At 37.5% G+C, this 24,669-nt stretch overlaps 1 protein-coding gene across 4 annotated transcripts in view; it reads right to left on the bottom strand.

Annotated features, from left to right (window-relative positions):
- Positions 1-24,669, bottom strand: part of LOC126210333 (cytochrome P450 4c21-like) — a 145,700-nt gene that overhangs the window by 118,319 nt on the left and 2,712 nt on the right. For all 4 annotated transcript variants that reach the window (XM_049939537.1, XM_049939539.1, XM_049939538.1 and 1 more), the window contains exon 2: positions 16,688-16,937. In XM_049939537.1, coding sequence (XP_049795494.1) covers positions 16,688-16,902 — 215 coding nt within the window. In that variant the 5' untranslated portion in view covers positions 16,903-16,937. The remainder of the gene's footprint in view (positions 1-16,687; positions 16,938-24,669) is intronic.

The raw sequence follows: 24,669 nt of genomic DNA on the forward strand, positions 1-24,669 counted from the left end.
GCACTATATTTGGTTTTTGCACTAATTCTACGTTGGTGTGCCTTGTAAGAGCGTGGTGTTGACACGACATGCTGTCCACCACCGTGAGCGATGGAGACGTTATTATGGTCCCACTGTTTGGTGTACCTAATGTACTGCCAAAATGAAAACAAGGAATATTACTGCGACATTTCAGTGTCTTGGCTACGCTGATGAATACTAATGGGAAAAGAACTTCAAATTGTCTCACTTGGTGTTGTACTTCTGTGGAAAGATATGGACTTTCAGTGCAGCTGCGTGCGAGCTAAGTGCTACAACCATGACGCAATCCTTCCTATTCCTTCCCTAATTCTTGTAAAACGAAAAAGTCATATACAGTGCATGTGCACTTCCTTTCATTTGTTAATAAGAACAGTTATCCTGAAATTACTAAAGACTTCTATAGTGCATGTGCACTTTATTACACTCCTTGATTTGTTTGTTTGTTGTAGAAAAATACTAGAGAGTACTACAGCGTGTGTGCACTTTTGTCATTTGTCAATATGATTTGTACTCATTAGGTTTATTTGTCGTAAAAATATTAGAAAGTTTTTCAGTGCATGTGCACTTTTGCCATTTATTAATACATTTTGTGATTTGCTGATATATTCTCAACTGCAGTGCATGTGCACTTACATCGCTTGTCAACATGATTTTTTACCATTGCATTTATTTGTTATGAAAATGCTAAGGAGTTTTTCAGTGCGTGTGCACTTTTGTCATTTTTGTAACATGATTTCTACCTATTCTATGTACATTTCTTTTGATTTGTTTTGAAGTACAATATATGTGCACTCTTGTCATTTATATTGTATATACATTTTGTGATTTGATGATTTTTTTGCTATTACATTTATTTGTTGTAAAAACGTTGAAGAGTTTTTCAGTGCATGTACACTTATGTCATGTGTTAATATGTTTTGTGCTGAACGTCAGTAACGGTGCACTTATGTCATATGTTCTGTACTCATTGTCATTGTCTGAAATGTTTTGTACTCAGTGCATGTGCACCACATTTAATTCATGTTCTAGTTAATTTATTACGAAAAAATTTGTTGCTCATGGCAAGTCCAAATGACTCACCATCGGTGCCAAATTTTTGCCCCCCCCCCCCCCAGTGGAGGGTTATGAAACGCGTATGTATTTAGTACAGCGATGGCGAGGCATGGCAGAATCTCTGACCAGAGAGTTATTTATCGTTGCTAGTCTGCGCTTGACCGCGCTAGAGTTCAGTTGCATGTGGGGAGTCGGTAGTTGCAGTTGCAAGAGAGTAGTTGTACATAGCGAGTCGCGAGAGCATGTAGTAGCACGCGCGAGACAGTCGGAGTTGTGTGTGAGGAGTCGGCGGGCGTCGACATGGGCCTCTGATCAAGATTCGGGATGAGGTATATTTTTTTAAATAAGCATTGCGCTCATCTGATAATGTAATGTATCTTAACTGTAATTAATTTGTTCAAGAATCGCCCCAATAATAATTTTGTTTTCAAAGCAATTTTTTAAGAAAACTATCATTTGAATTGAAAGAAAGTTTCCCATCCATTTCCTTAAAGAAAAGTTTCACTTAAATTCAAAGTTACACAGGGCCTAAGATCGACATTTCGGTCTATTTGCGTTTTCATTGTCACTGAGATTTCATTATCATTGAATTGTCTTACATTTTGTGGGCAGCTTACATTTGGCTCAGATTGCTATTTCTCATTTAATCGTCATTGTCAATAAATTATTTTATTTGCTGGGAGGTTACACTAGGTTCTATTCTCATTAACATTTAAATATTGTCTTTTCAAATTTCTCTGGGGAGGTTACAAGCTCTCCATGCTACTCTATCCTGTGCAAGCTTCTTCATCTCCCAGTACCTACTGCAGCCTACATCCTTCTGAATCTGCTTAGTGTATTCATCTCTTGGTCTCACTCTACGATTTTTACCCTCTACGCTGCCCTCCAATACTAAATTAGATGTGGCAAATAATTAATTTGTTTTTCCTTTATCTCTACTGCATCAGAAAGTATACTTCTTGGCTGTAAGCATTCTTTTCCTTTTGCTTGTATTTCTATCATTTATTGTTAAATAATTTTTTGAGATTAATTTTTTGAACTATTGTAATTGAATTCAGGTAACTGAATAAATTATTTTCTAGAGATATGTATTATTTTTTACTTGTTTACATTGTTTTGTTTTGAATGACATTACCGAATTTTTAAAACTTTCAACAGCAAATAAAATCACTTTCTTTTGAACAAGATTATTAGTTCTTGATAACTGAATTTCGTTTTCTATAAATTCATATTATAGAGCCATATAATGGTCACATATTGTTTCTGTACATGACATTTAGTTGTCTCTAAGAAAATTAATATAAATGTTTTTCATTTGTTTAAAATTTCTATTGGGATGAATGGATCCATCTAGAATTCCATATATAAATAATAAAAGTTCATTCGCCATAAGAACATTTTTATCTTCAAACGATGGAAACCAAATGTCTTTAACCCAGTTTTCTAAATTCAGCTGACAACTGTTGTTAATAAATTGAAATACATTCATAATAGAAGGTTTGGGTTATTTTGGGAGAGGAGACCAGGCAGCGAGGTTATCAGTGTCATCGGATTAGGGAAGGACAGGGAAGGAAGTTAGAGGTGCCCTTTCGAAGGAACCATCCTGGCATTTGCCTTGAGCGATTTAGGGAAATCATGGCAAAACCTAAATCAGGATGGCCAGATGTGGGATTGAACCATCGTCCTCCTGAATATGAGTCCAGTGTGCTAGTCGCTGTGCCACTTCACTCAGTCATAATAGATGTTGTATTTAAGGTACTTGCAACTGGACATAGAGTAAAGACTGCTACAACTGTCACTGACTCCATACAATAAAAATATATCAGATACAAATGCTTAGCTCTATTTCACTAATTTCCTTAAGACTGTGTCACTATAGATCAGATTTTCTTTTTCATGAAATGTGTATTGTATTAAAAACTCATAAATGAAATAAAAATTACATAGTAGAAATACTAGTCACAAAGAAATTTGGGAGTGTAAAAATTTTACCTATACATTATGTAGTCTGCAGCAACATGAAATAACATTCATTTATTAATATAAATTTTGTTTTGGAATGTGAAAATGAAGGTAATCCTTCAAGTACTCAAGTGGTAGGCCTTGAAGTTAGATCCATTTTCTTAATATTATAATTTCTCATATGTGAAAATCATATTTGATCCTCTTATAAAAGATCCTGCTAAATCATACTTTTATGGTAATGGAAGTAATTAACCTGTTGTTTTGCACAATATTCAATATATTTCTTAAATCATCTCAGATTCGCTTCATGAGTCATTTTTACATATTTGTCTTATATTTTCCCAGATTCTTTCTCAGAATTTATCCTAATTTTTTTTTGTCAGTAACATAATGATGCTTTTCTAATTTATATATTTTTGAATTTTCCTTACCAATTGTAACAACTTATGCGTTTCCATTGCATTTAATAAATAATAATTGATATTACACTGATGAAAATTATCTCAATAAATGGAAGTGATTATATGTAATAAGTGTAAAATTTGTGAATGGGAGAAGTCAATTGTTAACTTTCACTCACATGAATATACAAAGGATAAACATTCACATATGTGTAAGTAATGTATTAGAAACTATCAAAGAAATACATCTATTCAAGAGTTTCAGGGTGTGTGGAAAAATATTATATCTGAATATTGTAAAAAAAACGTTTACAATAAATTTCGTGTGAGGAGAATTCAAAAATATCGTTATCCATGGAAAATGATGATTGTGATAGTTCAACAAAAATGTATAGTTTCTCAAGAAATTAAAGGTATTAATTGTTTTTACTTAAACTCTCGAAGGGACAAACTCTCAAATGAATGGTTGCTATGTCAAATACAAGATAAGCTGAAAAAAGGTGTGTAAATGAGGAAAAGATGTAACTAAAAGTGATCACAAAAAACATTTATGTACAAAGAACCAAAAAGTGAAAACGAAAGTTATATTTCAAAAGCCTAATGTTCTGTATCTCTAATAGATGGAGGAATTGACAGTTGCCCAACTCCATGATTATTGTAGAAGGAATAATTTGCAGTGATATTATAGTTAGAAAAGCTGATTAATTACATTTATTATTGGTCATTTTAATATTGAAAAAATCTTGGAAACAATTACGATTTCATAAAATCGGAGGTGATGACGAAATTTTTCTAAATATAGAACCTAAACCACTGAAAGAAATATATCCTTTTTGTAATAATGTATTTGAGAGGAAAGAGACAGAAAAACAATTAAAGATTATCTAGTTGATACAGCATTTAAAAACAGATTGCAAACTATAACTTTTGAAAATAATATACATTCAGTTGAGCTGGATCATTTCTTAAATGCGGAAAAACCAAAAATTATGAAAATAGTTACAGAAAATTTAGAGTAATTTAATGTTTTGAAAGTAAATATATATTTATTTTGTGAGTACAGATTGCAGACAAATGATAAAGTTCAGAAATTTGGACAACAAACACAAACCTATACTTTCATTACAGAGAAAGCATGGGGATCAGAATGGACTTTAAAAAGAGTTATTTGGGCTTCAATTAGAAATTAACAGATATGTTCCATTGAGAGGATCATCTTGCATCGAAGTACGAGAAAAATAAACGATAATTAAGCTCCTATTAAGGTAAAAAAAATAGTGAGGTGGTTTGTGATTTGTGGGATTAAAGGGACCAGACTGCTACAGTCATCGGTCCCTTTTTCCAAATACTAAAAACACCCACAGAGAATAAAAACGAGGAACAGAATAGATCACATATGACACAGAGCAAGAGAAACTTAGACAAAGACCAGACAAGACGAGCTAAAATAACACAGAGTGTGATGGTGGTTGGCCGACCATGGAAACAAAAAAGGAAAAGCTAACCACCGAGAAACACATTAAAAACTCAGATTAAAATCGTAGGCCAATGGCCAGAATCAACACAAAAGAACATAACAAATACTCAGATTAAACGATAAAAACCCCCTGCCCGAATAAAACGCAAAACGAAGTCCACCATGGCAGAGTCATCGATTAAAAGGGCAGAGAGCGTGTCAGGCAGCGCAAACGTCTGCCTGAGCACAGATAAAAGTGGACAGTCCAACAAAATGTGGACCACTGTCAATGCCGAGCCACAGAGACAGAAAGGGGGGGTCCTCACAGCGCAATAAGTGGCCGTGGGTCATCCGTGTGTGCCCAATACGCAGTCGGCAGAGGACGACAGACTCCTTGCGAGAGACTCACAAGGAGGAGTGCCACATAGTCGTCGTCTCCTTGACGGCACGGAGTTTGTTGGGGGTGGCCAGACCGCGCCATTCAGCGTCCCAAAGCGAGATAATTTCGCGGCGTAAGACTGCCCTCAAATCAGGCTCCGGAAGGCCAATGTCTAGAGGGGGTTCACTGGTGGCCTGTTTGGCCAGGTGGTCAACACGTTCATTGCCCGGGATACCGACATGACCGGGGGTCCACACAAAGACCACAGAGCGGCCGCAACGGGCAAGAGTATGCAGGGACTCATGGATAGCCATCACCAGACGAGAACGAGGGAAACACTGGTCGAGAGCTTGTAAACCGCTCAGGGTATCGCTACAGATAACGAAGGACTCACCTGAGCAGGAGCGGATATATTCTAGGGCACGAAAGATGGCGACCAGCTCAGCAGTGTAAACGCTGCAGCCATCCGACAAGGAACATTGTTCAGAATGGTCCCCTAGAGTTAGCGGATAACCGACATAACCAGCAACCATCGAACCGTCAGTGTATACAACGCCAGAGCCCTGATACGTGGCCATGATGGAATAAAAGCGGCGGCGGAAGGCCTCTGGAGGGACTGAGTCCTTCAGGCCAGTGCCAAGTCGAGCCGAAGGCAAGGGCGAGGAACACACCATGAGGGTGTACGAAAAGTGGCCCGGAAAGGAGGTGGAACAGTGAAAACCTGAAGCCTGGAGAGAAGCTCTTTGATGCGGACCGCGATCGTACAACCTGACCGGGGCCGAAAAAAAATTAGTGATGAAAAATGTTTTATGTGGTGTATAAAATCTGCATTATATCTTGTAAATAAATATCCACAAAGGGTTACTAAATACTGTAATGTATTGACCTTCATCTTGATAACATTCCAAAAACTGAGAGTAGAATTAATGGTATTTATTAACGTTTATTTATCTGATGAACAGTATCAAGTGTATCTCCTAAAAATTAGAAAACTTAAGAAAGAAAACATGTAAACTTTTTATATTTTAAAAACAATGGAAACCAACATTATTGTTGGATTAAAGGTTTTTTCTTCATTCTTTTTAGCTGATATCTCAAAACATAAAGAATCCAAATTTATCTGTAATACATGTTTATTCCACTTCATTAGTCAAGAGAAATTAGATTTCCACACACCAAATTACTCAGTAACAAACCATTAAATGTTGAGTTACCACAGAAAGTGTCATATGTAAGTTTTGAAAAACAGATATAAATAGGAAGTCCCATTTGTTATTTATGAAGGTTTTGAGAGTACATTGAAAATATGGACCACTGTCAACCAAATCCATAAAATTCATATACAACAAAATATCAAAATGTACTGAGTTGGCTATTATATCAAATACATTAATGGACATTATAAATATAGTGTTGTATACACAGAACTAAATTGTCATAAAAAGTTATTGACTGTGTAAAAAAGAGATTGAAGAAATTGGAAGAAAATATGCTGAAATTGAAGAAAATTGAAGAAATGAGACCATTATCACTTGAAGAACAATGAAGTCATGTGTACTGAAAACTTGTACATTACATAGATGTCATTATACAAGAAATAATAAAAAAGTTCGTTATCATGATCACTTAACTGATGTGTATATATATATATATATATATATATATATATATATATATATATATATATATATATATATCCATTATATATATCCATTATATATATCCATTATATATATCCATATATATATATATATATCCATTATGTAATAATTATAATTTACACTTAAAACATCCCAGTTTGGTACGAATTTATTTACATAATTTATCAGGATATGATTCTCATTTGTTTGTGAAAGAACTTGCTTATGATAATAAGATCATAGATTTAATACAATGCAATGAGGATACATACATTATTATTAATAGTATTATTATGTGAAATTAGACCCTGTTGGATCACATAAAGCTGCTTGATTTTTTTTCTTTTTTTTCCACACTGCTCTAATTTTTTCTCCATGGACTCTCTTCCTTTTCTCTGTGCTTTTTTTCCAGCTTTCTTTGGAGCTTCGATCTCTGACATAACTTCCCATCTGTCAGCTTTCTGCTTAAATACCTTTCTGTCCAAAATATCTCATTGGAATTTAGAATCGATGCCTCTGCTATATATTTACCTTTGCTGCAGTTGCTATGGACTCTTTTATAGACGTTCCTATTAACATGGTTGTGTTGTGTCTACCCTTGTGTTACATTCGTTCTGTGGATGTTAATGAAAGCATTTATGTTCACACTTCCAAACTGTAACCATGTGTTTATTTCAAGTTCAATAAGAACAGGTTATGGGCTGAGGCACAGTCACTCAGCGGTTTATCTGAAGTGATTAAAAACTACGTTTTTTCGTCACATTAAGACGCAGATACAGAACGCCGATATCATGAGTCCAGTCAGTGCTAATTCGTTGCAATTAATTGAATAACTGAAAGGAAGAGTAAATTACAATACATGGCAATTTGCAATGAAAATTTATTTACAGCACGAACAACTGTGGCAGTGTATAACAGGCGAGATGAAAGATGAAGTTAAGATATGCCCTGTAAGGGCCAAAATAATCTTATCAGTTGATCTTGCTATTTATGTGCATCTCCAGAACACGTCTTCTGCAAAAGAAGTGTGGGTTGAATTAAAACTAAGTTATGAAGATTCAGGACTTTATCGATGAATAGGCTAGTTGAGAACGCTTTTATCAACACGATTAGAGAACGTCTATGGAAGAATATGTGTCGAGAATAATTTTAACGTCAACAAATTGAATGATCTTAACTTTGAAGTTAAATACGAGTGGGTAGGATGCATCTCTGGTGCATCAGCTCACATGTCACACCATCCATGTGATTTAAATTTCCTGGCGTCATTTCCCAGTTTACAAGTGGTCGTGGCCAACAACCAAAATTTACCCGTTAAAGGGAGAGGTTACACGCATATTAAATCTGTGGCAGGCAGAGAGAAAATAAATATTAAGGTGCCGAATGTACTTTATGTTCCTCAGCTGAGTACAAATTTACTTTCTGTGAGGAAAATAGTGCAACAGGTCACTCAGTCATTTTTGACAATAGAGGCTGTCGCATTCGAGATACAGAGAAGAAATTCATGGCTACAGTATCGTTAGTCAAGGGAATATATTGGCTGGACCAACCAAGTGATCGCAGTGCAAAAACAAAATATGCATCCTTGTCTATCGATGTGAATTTATAACACAGAAGATTAGGCCACCTACGCTCAGATGCGACAGAAGAATTACGAAAGGGTTTGCCTAATGGCATCAAATATAAAGGAGCCGTCGATACTCCGTGCGTTACGTGCCTATAAGGTAAGCAAACTATATTTTCCTTTCCTCACTCCACTTCTAGAGCTAACGGGATTTTGGAGTTAGTACATTCAGATTTGTGTGGTCCAATACAAACCACATCGATTTGTGGAGCTAGATAACTAACTGTGACTGATGATTTCTCTGGAAGGATTTTGTATTCTGTCAGCAATAAATAAAGTACCTGACATTATACGCAATTTTAAAAAGTTCATAGAGAATCACAGTCGAAAGGCTTTGTATCTTGCTAACCGACAATCGAAAAGAATATGTAAATGAAGCAGTGGCGAAATTTTTAAGGGAAGAAGAAGTTAAACATGAAACCACTGTTCCCTACAGTCCAGAACAAAATGGTGTGGCGGAAAGGTACAGTAGAACAATCGTGGAAAATGCAAGATGTATGTTATTTGAAGCGAAATTGCCTATGAATTTTTGTGGGGAAGTACTGACAAAAGCTTTGAGCAACCTAATGCCAGAGGAAGCTTTCTCAGGGAAGAAACCTGACCTCCAGCATCTAAGATTATTCGGTAGTAAGGCATTTGTCCACATACCAAAAACCATTAGGCTAAAATGGGACAAGAAATGGGTTCAGTGTTTACTCGTTGGATACTGTGAAGACAGCAAGGCACACCGGTTACTCCATTCGGTTCAACAAAGAATCATTAAATCCAGATATGTGATATTTAAAGAAGAAACAATTCAAGAGAATAATAACAAGCCAGGGACAAGTGATCTTTGCTGGAAACAAATCAGATATCTATTCCATTCACAAATAAGGAGGAGAACATTACGATTGAAGATGGCTCAAGGGACAACGGATCCGATAACAGCATTTCAGAAGAAACGGCCTTAGTCGAAATAGAAGAAGAATCAGAACCGCCTCAACAAGCGCTCAGAAGATCTTCCAGAATACCCATACCGAAGAAGATGGATGATTATGTGACCTATTGTACTAAAGAAGATTCACAAGAATCAGAGCCACAACTTTGGAAGTAGCTTTGCAATCCAAGGATTCAGAGAACTGGTTTCAAACAATAGAAGAAGAATTGAAGTCACATGCGGAAAATAAAACTTTGGAGTCAGCTATCCTGCCTCAAGGCAAAAAAGGGATGGATGCTAAGTGGGCCTTTAAGATAAAAAGAGACTAACAAGGACAGATAATTCTCCATGAAGCTCGACTTGTGGTTAAGGGATGTTCAAGTTAAAGGTTTAGTCTATGAAGAAACATACTCACCAATGATACGATACAATTCACTCAGATATTTGTTTAGTCTAGCTGCTAAATACGACTCGGACATTGATCATTGTGATGTGGTGACATCTTTTTTGCAAGGTGATTTGAAAGATGAGAGTTATGTCAAAATTCCCACAGTTGACTACACGTCAAGAACAGTGAAATGTGAAGATATTAAAAGACTCAAGAAAGCAGTGTATGGACTTAAAGAGGGAAGTCGCTATTGGAATGTCAAACTGGACAAAGTTCTACGAAGTTTAAAATTCAGCAGGTCCATCACTGATCCATGTGTTTATCACAGAAACCAAGAAAGTGATATATCAATTGTAGCTGTTTACGTAGATGACATGCTGGTATTTTGTAACAATATACAACAGGGAATTGCATTTAAAGAACAACTAAAGGAACAACTTAAACTAAAGGACCTTGGAGAAGTATCCAATTGTCTAGGGATCCGTGTGACAAGAGATCATAAGCTTGGACTTTTATGGTTGGATCAGGCTAATTACATAAATCAGATTTTACGAAAGTATCCACTCCGCTTGACAATAACCAAGTATTAATTCATAATATGAGCCCACAAACAGGGAGAGAAAGAGCAGCCATGAAGAAAGTCCAAATTAAAGACGCCATAGGTATCTTAATGTATGCACAATTAGATACTAGACCAGATCTAGCGTACGCAATTGGAGTTGTGAGCCAGTTTAATAATAACACTGGAATATCCCACTGACAAGTTGTAAAGCGAATCCTAAGGTATATAAAGGGAACTAAAGACTTCAAGCTACTATTTTCCATAGAAGATCATGACATCACAGGTTACACTGATGTTGACTGGTCTGGGGACATAGGGGATAGTAAATCAACCAATGGTTTTTTGTTTGTGTAAAAAGGTGCAGCAATTAATGGAATAGTAAACAACAACCAACAGTAGCTCTCTCGACGACGGAAGCAGAATATATGGATTTAACTTCTGCGTGTCAGGAAGCACTTTGGCTGAAACATCAAAAGAGAGATATCCCCTTTCCCATAAGAGGGGCCCAGTAAGATTTTTTTGCGATAACAAAGGTGCAATTGATCTATCAAAGACAAATGGATACAAAGGTCGCACTAAACACATTGACACCAGGCATCATTTCATCAGGGAAAAGATAGATACAGGAGGAATCACAGTGGACAAATTTCCACAAATGGAATGCTTGCAGATATGATTACAAAGCCACTGCCAAGAACCAGACATGAGCAACCAACTGAAGAATTTGGACTCCGATCATGAAGTACTGAGAGACATCCCTCTAGTGGGGGTGTTGGAATTTAGAATCGATGCCTCTGGTACATATTTATCTTTGTCGCAGTTGCTACGGACATTTTAAGGACGTTTCTACTAACGTGGTGATGTTTTGCCTACCCTTGTGTTACATTCGTTCTGTGCATGTTAATAAAAGCATGTATATTCACTTTCAAACTGTAACCGCATGATTATTTCAAGTTCAACAACATACCTGAATAATTTATCTGTGTTTTTTGTAGGGCCTTTTTGACCTCTTGTTTCCAGGCTATAGTTTTAAGTCCTTCTATGTATTTAAGAATATTTTGCATAAGTCTTCTTTTGTGAAGTCTAGAGACGTGCGTGTTAGATTTTAATCGCATTTTCATAACATCTGCTGCAAGGCTGGACAATTTCTGAGTTGTTTGACCAGATTGAGGTCTACAGCACCCTTCTGTTTTCTTCGGCCCTAGTAACTTTCTCATAATTTTTTATTCTCCTTTAGTAAGTTTTCAAGATGACCTTTTATGTGGACTGTCAGGGGTTCACTGGCATAAAGCCTTCAGGTTTTAGTACTGTGTTATATTGCCGAATTTTATTGTTTTTGGACATGCATTTTTAATGCACTCCTTGTAGGATCTTACATAGGCTCTCTTCTGTTTTTGGAGCGAACATTTTGTGCTGTTTTCTCTCACACTGTAGATTCAATGACTTCACATAAGTATTTAAAATATGGGACTCTATTGATATTTTGTAGTCAGATTTTGGGTGTCAGTTTTTGTGGCGATGAACTCAGACTTTAGGATAGATATTTGTAGACCAAATTTCTCTGCACATTCTCCAAAGGTTTCAACCTGTTTGATAGCTGTTGTCTCATCATATGCTAGTAAGGCTAAACCGTCAAGAAAAGCTAGGCATGAAAGTCTTATGTCATCCTTGACTCACCCCATCTGTATAGGTTTCCAGCAGCTCTTATACTTCAACTCCTTTTCCCATTTACGGACGACCTTCTCCAGCACAAGAAGAGACAGACCATCACCTTGTCAGACACCAGTTTTGATCAGGATGGGCTTGGATACTTCACCCATGAATTTCACCTTGGCGGTAGTATCAGTCAATATTTCTTTGATGAGGGCAATGGTTTTGGGATCTAACCCTTGTTCTCCAAGGATATCAAAAAGTGTTTGTCAGTCAACTGAGTCATATGCGTTTCTAAAGTAAACATATGTGTAAATTATTGGGCTATTTGTGACTGCTTTGTACTTCTCCACGGTCTTTAGTTTGGAAATTTGTTGTGTGCAGGATCTACTGGAGCAGCAACCACCTTGGTATTCGCGAACTTTGTTTTCCAGTTGTTCTTGTGCTCTTTGCACAAGAGAGGCTGATAGAACTTTCTATATGATCTGAAGTAGGGATATGCCTCCATAATTACGTACTTCACATTTGACTCCCTTTTTGTGTAATGGATGATTAAGCCCACATTTCCCTTCCTGGTGTAAGTTTTCTGTCTCCCAAATATCTACAATGATATAACACTCAGAGAATTGCACCCTAGAGTTTTCAGTAGCTTAGCAATAATCCCATCTTCACCAGATGTCCTATTGTTTTTTAATTTTGATAATGTGTTTGTGAATTTCTTCTTGTGTTAGTGGGGATGATTCAGGGTGCATGTAAATAGGTCTTTCCTTAGGGAATCTCGAAGGTGGTTCTTGACGATTAAGAAGCATTGAAAAATAATGTGCCAGCTACTTACAGTTTCCCAGGTTAGTGTGTGCAAGTTTTGCATCAGACACAGCAAACAAAATGTATGTTTCAAGAAATCTGATGGAAAATTTGCACTGGCTAACCAGGGAAATACATACATTAGTTTTGGAAACAAGACCGAAACAATGAAGATGAGGTTTATTGACACATTTATGCTCATGGCTTGTTCACTTGATAAACTTTCATCGATCTGAAGAGAGTTTAAAAGAAGAACATCAGAAAATTTTGATTGGAAGAGCTATTCAATCTAGTGACCAGAAAAGATGTACATCCATATGGTTATGTGGATTCTTGGAAAAAATTTGAAGAAGAGCAGCTTCCATCAAAAGAAGATTTTTACAGTTAACTGAAATAGTGAGAACATACCTACATCATGTACTATTAGTATGGAGAAATATATTAACGACCTTGGTGAATATCATGATATGTATCTAAAACCGATGTTTTGTTATTGGTTGATGTATTTGAGAATTTTAGAAAACCATATATTACAGCTTGCGCCAATGGCATTGCTGCAGTGATGACACCAGTTCCCATCAGATCATCACAGTTAAGCGCTGTCAAGCTGGGCTTGCACTTGGATAGGTGACCATCCAGTCTGCTGAGCGCTGTTGGCAAACGGGGTGCACTCAGCCCTTGTGAGGCAAACTGCAGAGCGACTTGGTTGAGAGGTAGCGGGTCTGATCTTGTAAACTGACATATGGCTGAGAGAGCAATGTGCTGATCACATGCACCGCCACATCAGCATGTAATGACGCTTGTGGGCTGAGGATGACACAGCGGCCATTTGGTACCATTGGGCCCTCATGGCCTGTTTAGGTGGAGTTTTATATTACATCTTATGACTTAGATCCTTCTTGGTAATTTTACTGCAGCAGGTTTATCGTGGGGTGCACAGTTGAAAATGACTAAACAACCACTTGATTTATTATACAATCATGATATGATTTTAATGGTAGAAAAATGAATAAGAAGTGGTGTATCTCACTGTTGTAAAACATATGTCGAAGCAAATAATAAATATATGAAAGATTTTGTTGATAAAAAGACATCAAATGAAAACAAGTGAAACATCAGACACTGCTAAAATTGGATATAGGTTTGAAGTAGATCTCGAATATAAAAAAGATTTACATGATTTGCATAAAGATTTACCATTCGCTCCTGATAATAACATTTTTCCAGGAATGTAGGAAAGTAAGTTTCTGAATGCTCTGAATGATAAAAATATTTATATAGTTCACTACAGAAATCTTAAACAATACTTGTATCTAGGAATGAAGTTAAGAAAAAGTTTAAAATTTAAACAATCTGATTGGTTGAAGAAATATATAGATTAGAATGCTCAAATGGGAATGCAATCGAAGAATGATTTTGAAAAATATTTCTACTAGGTAATGAATAATTCAGTGTTTGGTAAAACAGTGGAAAATAAAAGAAGCAGGATGGATATAAAATTAGTTCCAGATGGTGAAAACAGTGATAAACTAATATCTAAGCCAAATTTTAAAGGAAAAACTATATTTAATGAAAAATTTAAAAAACTAAATTTAATATGCTAGTCTACGTTGGCATGTGCATACTCGATCTACCTAAAGAACTTATGTAGGATTTACACTATGGTGCAATGAAACAAAAATAAGGAGAAGGTACTGAACTGTGTTCCCAAGACACAGAGAGTTACATTTAAAATATAGAGATTAAAGATTTGTATGAAAGCATGAACTCAGTGACTTATTATTTAGATATGAGTGATTATCCAACAGATGATACTTACGGTATTACACAAGTAAACAAAAAAGTCTTAGGAAACATGAGGGATGAATGTAATGGAAAAATAATGGAAGAATTCTACACTTTGAGACCAAGAATGTATGCTTATAAGGTTGGTGATAAAATAGAGAAAAACCTAAAGGTGTTAAGATATGTGTTGTTAAAAACAGAAAGAGTTTAGTAGCATATAAAGATTGTTTATTTAACGATATAGAACGATGCATATGATTCGAAGTGAAAAACATGTAATCTATGCATTGAGTCATCATGATGATAAAAGGTATGTGTTGAAAAATAAAATAAACCGATTACCATATGGTCATTATTCATTTTTATCATGTTGCATATAGTTTACAAATTCATAATCATCATCTACTTTAAAAAACAAAGACCTTAATTGAGGTGCATTATATGTGATTTCTGCTATCTTTTCCACAGTATAAACCCCAGTAGAATTTTTGTTGCTGTTTTCTCAGACCACTTACAACACACAAAATTTAATAAGAAGAATATAAATAAATTTTTTTCATACAAATGGAGGCCCTGGATATTGAAAAAGTTCTTCTATCTCCTGTAACATAAACATAAAATCCATAACACAATTACAACACCAATGGAGTGAATTTATTATTTAATTTTTATTGTAGCCACTGTTTTCTAAATCTCTATTTACTGGGTGAGAAACTTCTAATAATGATGAATAGGTTTTAATATAATTTTGTAATATTTTTGGTAAATTATTTATTGGCAAATTACAATTCGCAAGTTGTTTGGCGGTCATAAAAAGAGAAAATATGCGTTTTCTGTTTCTTCCCATATTTCTATAAGGCTTCCTTTATAACTAAAAAATCTTATTTTGTATTCGTCTTCCCAATAAATTTGCTTTAATACATCAATACGGTCAGTACAGTCCTGTATTCTCAAATGTTCTATGATTAAAGATGGTTTAAATTTTTTTTAGAAATATTGTATTCAAGTTGCCTTCTGTTGGATTGTCATTTCTCTCAACAAAAACGTCAAATTTAAATTGGTACCACACATTAGTCATATTTTCATGATTAAAAATTTTTAAACTTATTAAATTTTAATTGAAGTAAATGGATACTCTACTGAAGAAGCTTAATAATGGAAGGAATTCCAATTTGTTTAAACAGATTATTGAGCTAGAAATTAATGAATTGTTTTGTGTTGCAGATGGTGTATATTTAAAAACTAGACACGGGGAAAAATTTCTATGGAATTTTATAAAAATTTATGACCATTTCACCAAACAGATATAATAAATTAATTACAGATTGGAATATTCTGTTTTTTGAAGATGGAAGTATTAAACTGAGATATAAAGGGTTGAAGAAACTTAAAAATAATAATAATAAGTTGCAGGATCTGGAATTTTTACTCATAATGTGTTTTTCCTTCGAAAGTAACTGAATGCACAATTCCATCTACCTATCAATTTGCGCTCTCGGTTGGAATGAGTGTGTAAATTGAGCTTTTGCAGTTATTTATACATGAAAATGTCGTTTTACATACCCATAATTACGTTCTGTTTTGTCTAAAAAATGGGAAATTTGATTTTTTACGGTTATTTGTATACAAGATGCCCCTATTTGTAAAACTGCGTCCATATCCCCAATAGATATCTATTCAGGAGGGCATAGTCGCCATAAAATGGCCTCTAAAGCGTACTTAATCACATAGCTCTCTTTTTGAAGGGATCATCGAACCTTTAAGACTGTGCCTTAAGTTTTTAATAGAAGTGATGTATCAGAACAGAAAGTTGAGGGTTGCTCCGCTTTGCATCACTTCGAGACAAGGGGACAACCTTCAGTTTCAGTTCACAAGTATCAAAAGAACAATTGTCCACTTAATTAATACTGTAAAGCCTCGAGCTATGCAGAAGTATCGTATCATCCAAAATTGCGTTACTTATTTCCAGAGATTAGACGTCATGTTTCAGTCTGTACATTTTGTTGTGTCCGACCACTCTCCCAACAGATGCCATAAGCTCACCTTGTCAAGTCCCCATACTGCCGGTGGAGGTCGAACATCTTACGGAGGGTCAACGGCATGTCGAGGAAGTCCAGAATGTTCCCAATGATGGGCAGCGTAGGCGGCCCTGGAGCGTCGATGTGGGGCTTGGTGGTCCACTTCCACCACAACACCGCCACCAAGCCGGCACAGCACCACACCACCAACTGCACCATCAGCCACGGCCACCACGCCATAGGTTAACAGGCAATGTGGGTTCCCAATAACCGACCTGAAGTCAGAACACAGCTGGTCACATATTCTCATGTTTCTCAGTACTGTGTACAGTAACGTTCAGAAATAATAGTCAGCACCAAATGATTCGTCAACAACACTGGCGTTTTAAAAGTATTACGTTCATATAAGGAACAGTCAAAATGTTTCTGTTAGAAAACATACAGTCCAGAATCGGTGTACCAGTGAGACAAACTTGCCATGGTCATTGAGGCAATCATCCAGGCGATGCACCAAGATGAAAATACCCATTAAGTAAAACACTGTGTTCTGGTGCGTGAATAAGTGTACAGCCTCTCACGACAGGAATCGGCCACCCTTAAAGTCCGTTTCCAAACGACTGAAGGTGCGATAGTCACGCGGTGTGTGTTCAGGGCTGCAAGGCGCGTGCTCGCCTGCCTCCCACTTGAGTTGGCTGGATGGGTCTGGCCTCCCAGGCCGACGGGCGTCCTGAGTGGAGCCGCGACCAGCACGGCACGTGGAGCACCATTCCACAGTGGTCGATTTCGACAGATATGCTGCCCCATACATATTCTTAGTCCTCTGACGAATGTCTACTGGTGTTTGTTCCTGCACAATCAAGAAAATAATAACAGCACGTTGGCCCTGCTTAGAAGCACTTGGTAACAACGTCGCCAACTCTGTCTTTTCTGCATTTACTGCAGACTCATCTGAAAAAGACACGAATGCTGTTTAATCTCTTGGCTACTTATCGGTACTTAAATATCCGCATCGCTACGTTGCATATGTGCTGCGGAAACGTTTTGATGGCCCCTTATAAACAGTGCACGAAATGAAAAACATTGTTGCGAATAAAATGTCAATTAACTCTTCGAGAGGAGGTAAATTAAACAAAATTTTATTATAGAGAGGCATAAGTAATAATTTACATACTTTGAATTTGATTCACTTGTAACACTTCAGTTTTATTAGTGTTATATGCTTTCTACAGGTAGTTTGTAAAAATTCACCTTAACAACAACAAAAAAATGTTGTTGTTGTGGTCTTCAGTCCGAAGACTGGTTTGATGCAGCTCCCCATGCGACTCTATCCTGTGCAAGCCTCTTCATCTCCGAGTAACTACCACAACCTACATCCTTCTGAATCTGCATACTTTATTCACATCCTTGTCTCCTTATACGACTTTTACACGCTACACTTCCCTCCAGTACTAAATTGATGCTCCCTTGATGCCCCATAACATGTGCTACAAACCGATCCCTTCTTCTAGTCAAGTTGTGCGGCAAATTTCTCTTCTCCTCAGTTCTGTTCAATACTTCAATACCTCCTCAATAGTTATGTGATATACTTATCTAATCTTCAGCATTCATCTGTGGCACCACATTTCGAATGCTTCTATTCAATTCTTGTCTAAACAATTTATCGTCCATGATTCACCTCCGTACATGGCTACACTCCATACAAATACTTTCGGGAAACACCTCCTGTCTCGTAAACCTATACTCGATGTTAACAAATTTCACTTCTTCATAAACGCTTTCCTTGCCACTGCCACTCTGCATTTTGTATCCTCTCGGACGATCACCAGTTATTTTGCTCCCCAAATAGCAACACTCATCTATAACATTAAGTGTCTCATTTTCTAATCTAATTCCCTCAGCATCACTTTATTTAATTCAACTACATTCCATTACCATCGCCTTGGTTTTGTTGATGTTCATCTTATATGCTCCTTTCAAGACACCATTCCATTCAACTACTCTTCTCAGTCCTTTGCTGTCTCTGATAGAATTTCAATGTCACTGGCAAACCTCTAAGTTTTTCTTCTTCTCCCAGGACTTTTATTCCAGATTTTTCTTTCGTTTCCTTTACTGCTTGCTCAATATACAAATTGAATAACATCAGGGATAGGCTGCTGTTCTTTCTCACTCCCATCTCAACCACTACTTCCCTTTTCTGACCCTCTGTGCTTATAACTGCCATATGGTTCTGTACAAACTGTTAATAGCCTTTTGCTCCCCGCATTTTAGCCCTGCTACCTTTAGAAGTTCAAATAGAATGATCCAATCAACATTCTCAGAAGCTTTGTGTAAGTCTACAAATGCTATAAGTGTAGGTTTCCCTTTCCTTCACCTGTCTTCAAAGAGAAGTATTGCCTCCCATGTTCCTACATTTGTCCGAAATCCAAACTGATGTTCCCTGAGGTCAGCTTCTGCCAGTTTTTCCATTTTTCTGTAAAGGATTCATGTTAGTATTTTACAGCTGTGACTTATTAAAAGAGCCGGCAGCTGTGGCCGAGTGGTTCTATGGGCTTCAGTCCGGAACCGCACTGCTGCTACGGTCGCAGGTTCGAATCCTGCCTCGGGTATGGATGTGTTAGTTACGTTTAAGTAGTTCTAAGTCTAGGGGTCGGGTGACCTCAGTCCCATAGTGCTTAGAGCCATTTATTAAATTGATAGTTCGGTAATTTTCACATCTGTCAGCACCTGCTTTCAGGATTATTATATTCTTCTTGAACTCTGAGGTGTATCGCCTGTCTTATACACCTTGCTTACCAAATGGAAGATTTTTGTCATGGCAGACTCTCCCAAGACTATTCAGTAGCTCTAACGGAATGTTGTCTACCCCCGGGGCCTTGTTTCGCTGTATTTCACTGCTTTGTCAAATTCTCCACGCATTATCTTATTTACGTTCTCATCTTCCTCTATATCCTCTTCCATTTCCATAATATTGCCCTCAAGTACATCTCCCTTGTATGGACCCTCATATATTCCTTCCATGTTTCTGCTTTCCCTTCTTTGCTTACGACTGGTTTTAGATCTGAGCTCTTGATATTCATACAGGTGGTTCTCTTTTCTCTAAAGGTCTCTTTAATTTTCCTGTAGGCGGTATCTTTCTTACCCCTAGTGATATACGCTTCTACATACTTACATACCTCATCTAGCCACTCCCACTTAGCCATTTTGCAATTCCTGTCCATCTCATTTTTTAGACGTTTGTATTCGGCCACTTCATTTATTACTTTTTTTATATTTTCTCCTTTCATCTATTTCTCGCCATCCGCGAGCCATGCATATACACATTCGCACAGAAAACAGAGTAAATGCTCTCCGAATGTGGAGGTGACTGGACACAGATGAGAATAGTTCTACATTGCGGCTGCCGATCAGTGGAGGCAGCTGTGCTACATTTACAAGCAATTTTAGAACACATAACGAGAGGTTATGTCTTGATCGCATGGATCGATCCGACATAAAATCGATGGAATTGCGAAAAATGACGAGGGAATAAGTATGAATTGACCGAATATACACCGAAATGCGGTGAAGTTGAGGAAGTACTTGCGTATCTTCTGGTTCGCGCCGAACAATTTGTTCATGGGAACAAGTATGCGGCAACAAGAGGAATCCAAGAAAACGTCGACACCAAAACGAAAGGTATCAGGGAGGCAGTCAATTTCTTTTTCTGTCGAGGCAGCATTATACTGTATGTCTATTGAGGTACCAGTGATACACGCTAGTTGACTACCGTATATGATGCTTTTCAGGAGTACTGAGAACCAGTCACCTCTAAACTTACTTGCATCTGCATTAAAGGATAGCAGAGTGGACGAGGTGATCGATTGAGATGGAGCTGTAACGAGGTACGATTTAATGGTTGACTGATGCATTCTAGAGGAGAAGTTGCTGCATGTCAATTTTTCCACTGTTTGGTCCGGATAAATCAGTCGCGTGACATAGCCTGCCTTCTACTCGTAAACAGCCACGTGTTCTGTATGTGGTTTAAAGCTCTGTCTACTTGCGATCGTTAACGGTGAACTGTCAGTCATCAAAGGACTTCCATCTCATGTGTGATGAAACTTGACACATTCCTCTAAACGAACTTTGATTTATGCGATGTACTCCATCCCCCCTGTCGCATCTTGGGTGTAAAATCGAGAATTCAGCATCGAAATTAAGTTAGCGCTAGGTGCTTGTGAGGCGCTGCAATCCCCGCATACACATTTGCCTGAAAGATGTGCTGTTTACAGATTTAGTGACGGAATGAATGTAATTTTTACATGTCGGACGCTGCTGCTATGCATTTATCTGTTTCCTTGTAGGAGGTATCCCCCACTACTAACGATCATTTTATATAGGCTTGATGGAGGAATCGTATAATTTCTGAACCGTGATCGGATGTGAACGGTGGAGGCTATACGTCTCCAGAAAGCTATATTGTGCTCGTATCACACAGAGAAAATGTTTTACAGAAGTAGGTTTTTCTTTTTATGGTTTGATAACGTAGTTTATCGTAGAAAACCGGAAGAAGGATGTATCTCATGCGCTTGAAATATATTTCTAAAATGGAATATTAACACCGCTACATTCCACACGACTCATAGGCTGGAAACTCAGGCGATCTAACATTATAGCCCGTTTTAAGTGCAGAACGTTGTAGTCTCGCGTGTGTTTATGTTCTCTCTTACCAATACCTTCCAGGTACCGATCCTAGCCTCTAGAACAATACTTTCAAGTTGATAGCCTGGTTGATTTTCGTAAAACTGCGTCGAAATCCATCCGTCTGGAGCACCATCGCGCTTAAAAATTATTCGTTTCTTGTTCTTCTTAAGTGTCCGCTACTACATCACGGCACTTTGAAATCTGTTACTATACATCGATTAGGAGTGCTAAGCTCCTCGACATGGGCGCATCTCGAGATGGGCGAGGACTCGGAAAGCTACATTCATTCACGAGACGTGGAGTGTAGCGGTCTTTTTCTGGTCTGTTGAAGATTAATTTGAATGACAATAGTAAAATGCCACAACGAGGGAACACCCACTATGATAAACTTTATAAGTTGCGTCCTTTCCTAGAAAGAATTTCACATAACTTTCAGAAAGCACTTAATCCAAATGAATGAATGGCAGTGGACGAATCTATGATTAAATTTAAAGGAAGATCTTGTATAAAACAGTACTTATCAAAGAAGCCTATCAAGAGAAGCTACAAGGTGTGGGTACTAGCAGACAAATCTAGCTATGCATGGAAATTTGATATTTACACAAGAAAGAAAGATAATGCTGTGGAAAAGAAATTGGGAGAAAGAGTTGTAAAAGACCTGACTGAAAATATTAAAGGTAAGGATCACAGAGTTTACTTTGATAATTATTTCAGTAGCCCAGATCTCCTTCCAGATTTGGAAGAAAACAAAATACATGCTTCTGGTACAATGAATCCAAGTAGAAAATCTTTACCTATGTTGAAAAGTGACAAGGAAATGAAAAGGGGTGACTATGATTGGGCTACTAGCAATACAGGCCTTAGTGTGATGAAGTGGAAAGATAAGAGATCCGTCCATCTGCTTTCAAATTTCCATGATCCAACTCAAACAACAGAGGTTACAAGAAAGGAAAAAGATGGAAATGAAGTAAAAGATTTTTGCCCCATTGCTCTCTCCGATTACAATGCCAACATGAATTGTGCAGATAAATTTGACCAGCTGAAGGGCGTATATGAAACTGACAGAAAGACCAGAAAGTGGTGGCACAGAATATTTTGGTACTTTATTGATGTCACTGTGGTGAATGCTTTCATCATCCATAAAGAAATGAAGTTGCCTAAGATGACTCTGAAGGACTTCAGAAGAGAAATCGCAAGGGATTTAGTGGCACCTGCCTCGGTAGCTTCAAGAGGTAGAAAGCAAAGTCTGAGCAGCCATCTCCAGTTCAACAAGAAGAAACCCAATGTTCCGAAATCTGTGCGTCTTGGAAGCTCATCTCATCAGCCAGAAAGATCTACAGAGAGGAGATGTGCAGCGTGTAGTTCCAAGAAACAACAAATTCGCACCGACTGGATGTGTAGTGAGTGTAAGGTTCCTCTATGCTTAGAGAAAAGGAAGACATGCTTCCAAGACTATCATGCATCTTGATGTACGGTGGTACAAAAAATGAACCACATCCCTTGTGACCAACAATAATTATAAAAATTGAATTTTGTGTACAATGGTAGTAATTATGTTCATTCTATTATAAATATGCTGCTTGTATGAATTTTTGACAATAAAAGTAAGTCATGTACTTCTAGAGCTATTTTTTGGTCAAATTAGTTGTGCGTGAAAGAGTTAAATGAAGACTGGTGCATGATTTCGACAGTTGACGATTAGCAACCATGTTTGCAGAATCTTTTAGATGGATTATTATTTTGATGATTTACGAGTTGTTTGTCTCTCTGGACGTAAATGTATTGAATTATTTACGAGTGGTTTGCATATCTGTAGGCTGTCCATTGCGTTATTTTTGTAGTTTCCAATTAGCAAGCACAAGTGTAGAGCATTATACATGAGTTATGGAGGAGTAGTTTGCAGGTCTGTATGCTGTGTGGCATGTCAGAGCGTGTGCTCTGTATCACTCTGATAAATATACTCCATCCCTAAATAAATTGTTCCCACCAACCACTAGCAAGAGGCGGCTGATGGGTGACATAGGTTAGTGGAGGGAAATTTTGTTTGCCGCAATTTCCTTACCGCCAAAATTCAAACTTGGCGCCAGTTCCTAGGAGGAGGTGGCAGTCTGGTGACATAGGTTAGTGGAGGTAGCCCAAGTGACGTATCTTTTCTTAACTTAGTAGAGGTGTGATACATTGTTCCATTAAGTTTCGGGTGTGCAGCCGCAAGAAATCTCCTTCTTCTTCTAATATTTCGGCTGTATAACGTTGAGCCATCTTCAGAGTGAGCTGCGGCTCACTCTGAAGATGGCTGAACGTTATACAGCCGAAATATTAGAAGAAGAAGGAGATTTCTTGCAGCTGCACACCCGAAACTTAATGGAACAGTCTTTGCGCCGCCAAAACCTGAAGATTCGCGTGTGATACATTGTCCTGTTGGAATTTGAACTCCACACCTTTTTTCTGGGGGAGGGGGAAGGAGAGGAGGGGGGTTAGGTTAGTGGAGGTTGCCCAATTGACCTATAATCCCACAAAAATTCAACTTCCCGTCAAAATCCGCCATATCGAATGACATCACAGTCGCCATCTTGGATGACGTCATCAGTGCCATCTTGGATAACAGTACTTTGTGCCAGAACATACACGGTCCCAATACTATCGTCTGCACGCTTGTGTCTTCTTAGCATCGACAGTAAAAGAGTGAATAATCCTGGTTTCGAAGAAAAAGTGATTGACTTGTTCAGAAAAAATATAAGTAGTTTACAGTTTTACTCCACAGATAAATATTACTGTCAGAGCCATAAAGTAACGTATGCTTTTTGATCAATACTAATATAAAATCTTACGAGGTTTGCATTTTTAGTTTGTTTGCTGTATATAGTGTAAGGACCCTCCTACTCCATTTGTGTTGCTAAATATCTCCTGGTTTCAGTGAAGCAGTTAAAATAACTTGTTATGTTTTATAGAGTCTGACTACCGAGGCCTAGTATTTTTGCAACAGGAGAAAGTTTTTAACCGAGGATGAAGTGGAATTTTCTATGGTCAGTTAGAAGTCGCAATTCGCCTACCAATATTAAAGACTGACGGTCCATTTGGCATCGCATTGGCTGCACTAATGGTAAGTATCTACAGTTGGAACAGTTGTCTGGCCTGCTGGTAAATTTGTTGATGCACCGCTGCGTAGAGCTGTGTGTAAATTCAGAGTCCGGAACCGCGCTGCTACTATGGTCGAAGGTTCGAATCCTGCCTCGGGCACGGATGTGTGTGGTGTCCTTAGGTTAGTATGTTTAAGTAGTTCTAACTCTAGGGGACTAATGACCTCAGATGTTAAGTCCCATAGTGCTT

The sequence above is a fragment of the Schistocerca nitens genome, chromosome 10 (assembly GCF_023898315.1).
Source record: "Schistocerca nitens isolate TAMUIC-IGC-003100 chromosome 10, iqSchNite1.1, whole genome shotgun sequence".
NCBI classification, from domain to species: Eukaryota; Metazoa; Arthropoda; class Insecta; order Orthoptera; family Acrididae; genus Schistocerca; species Schistocerca nitens.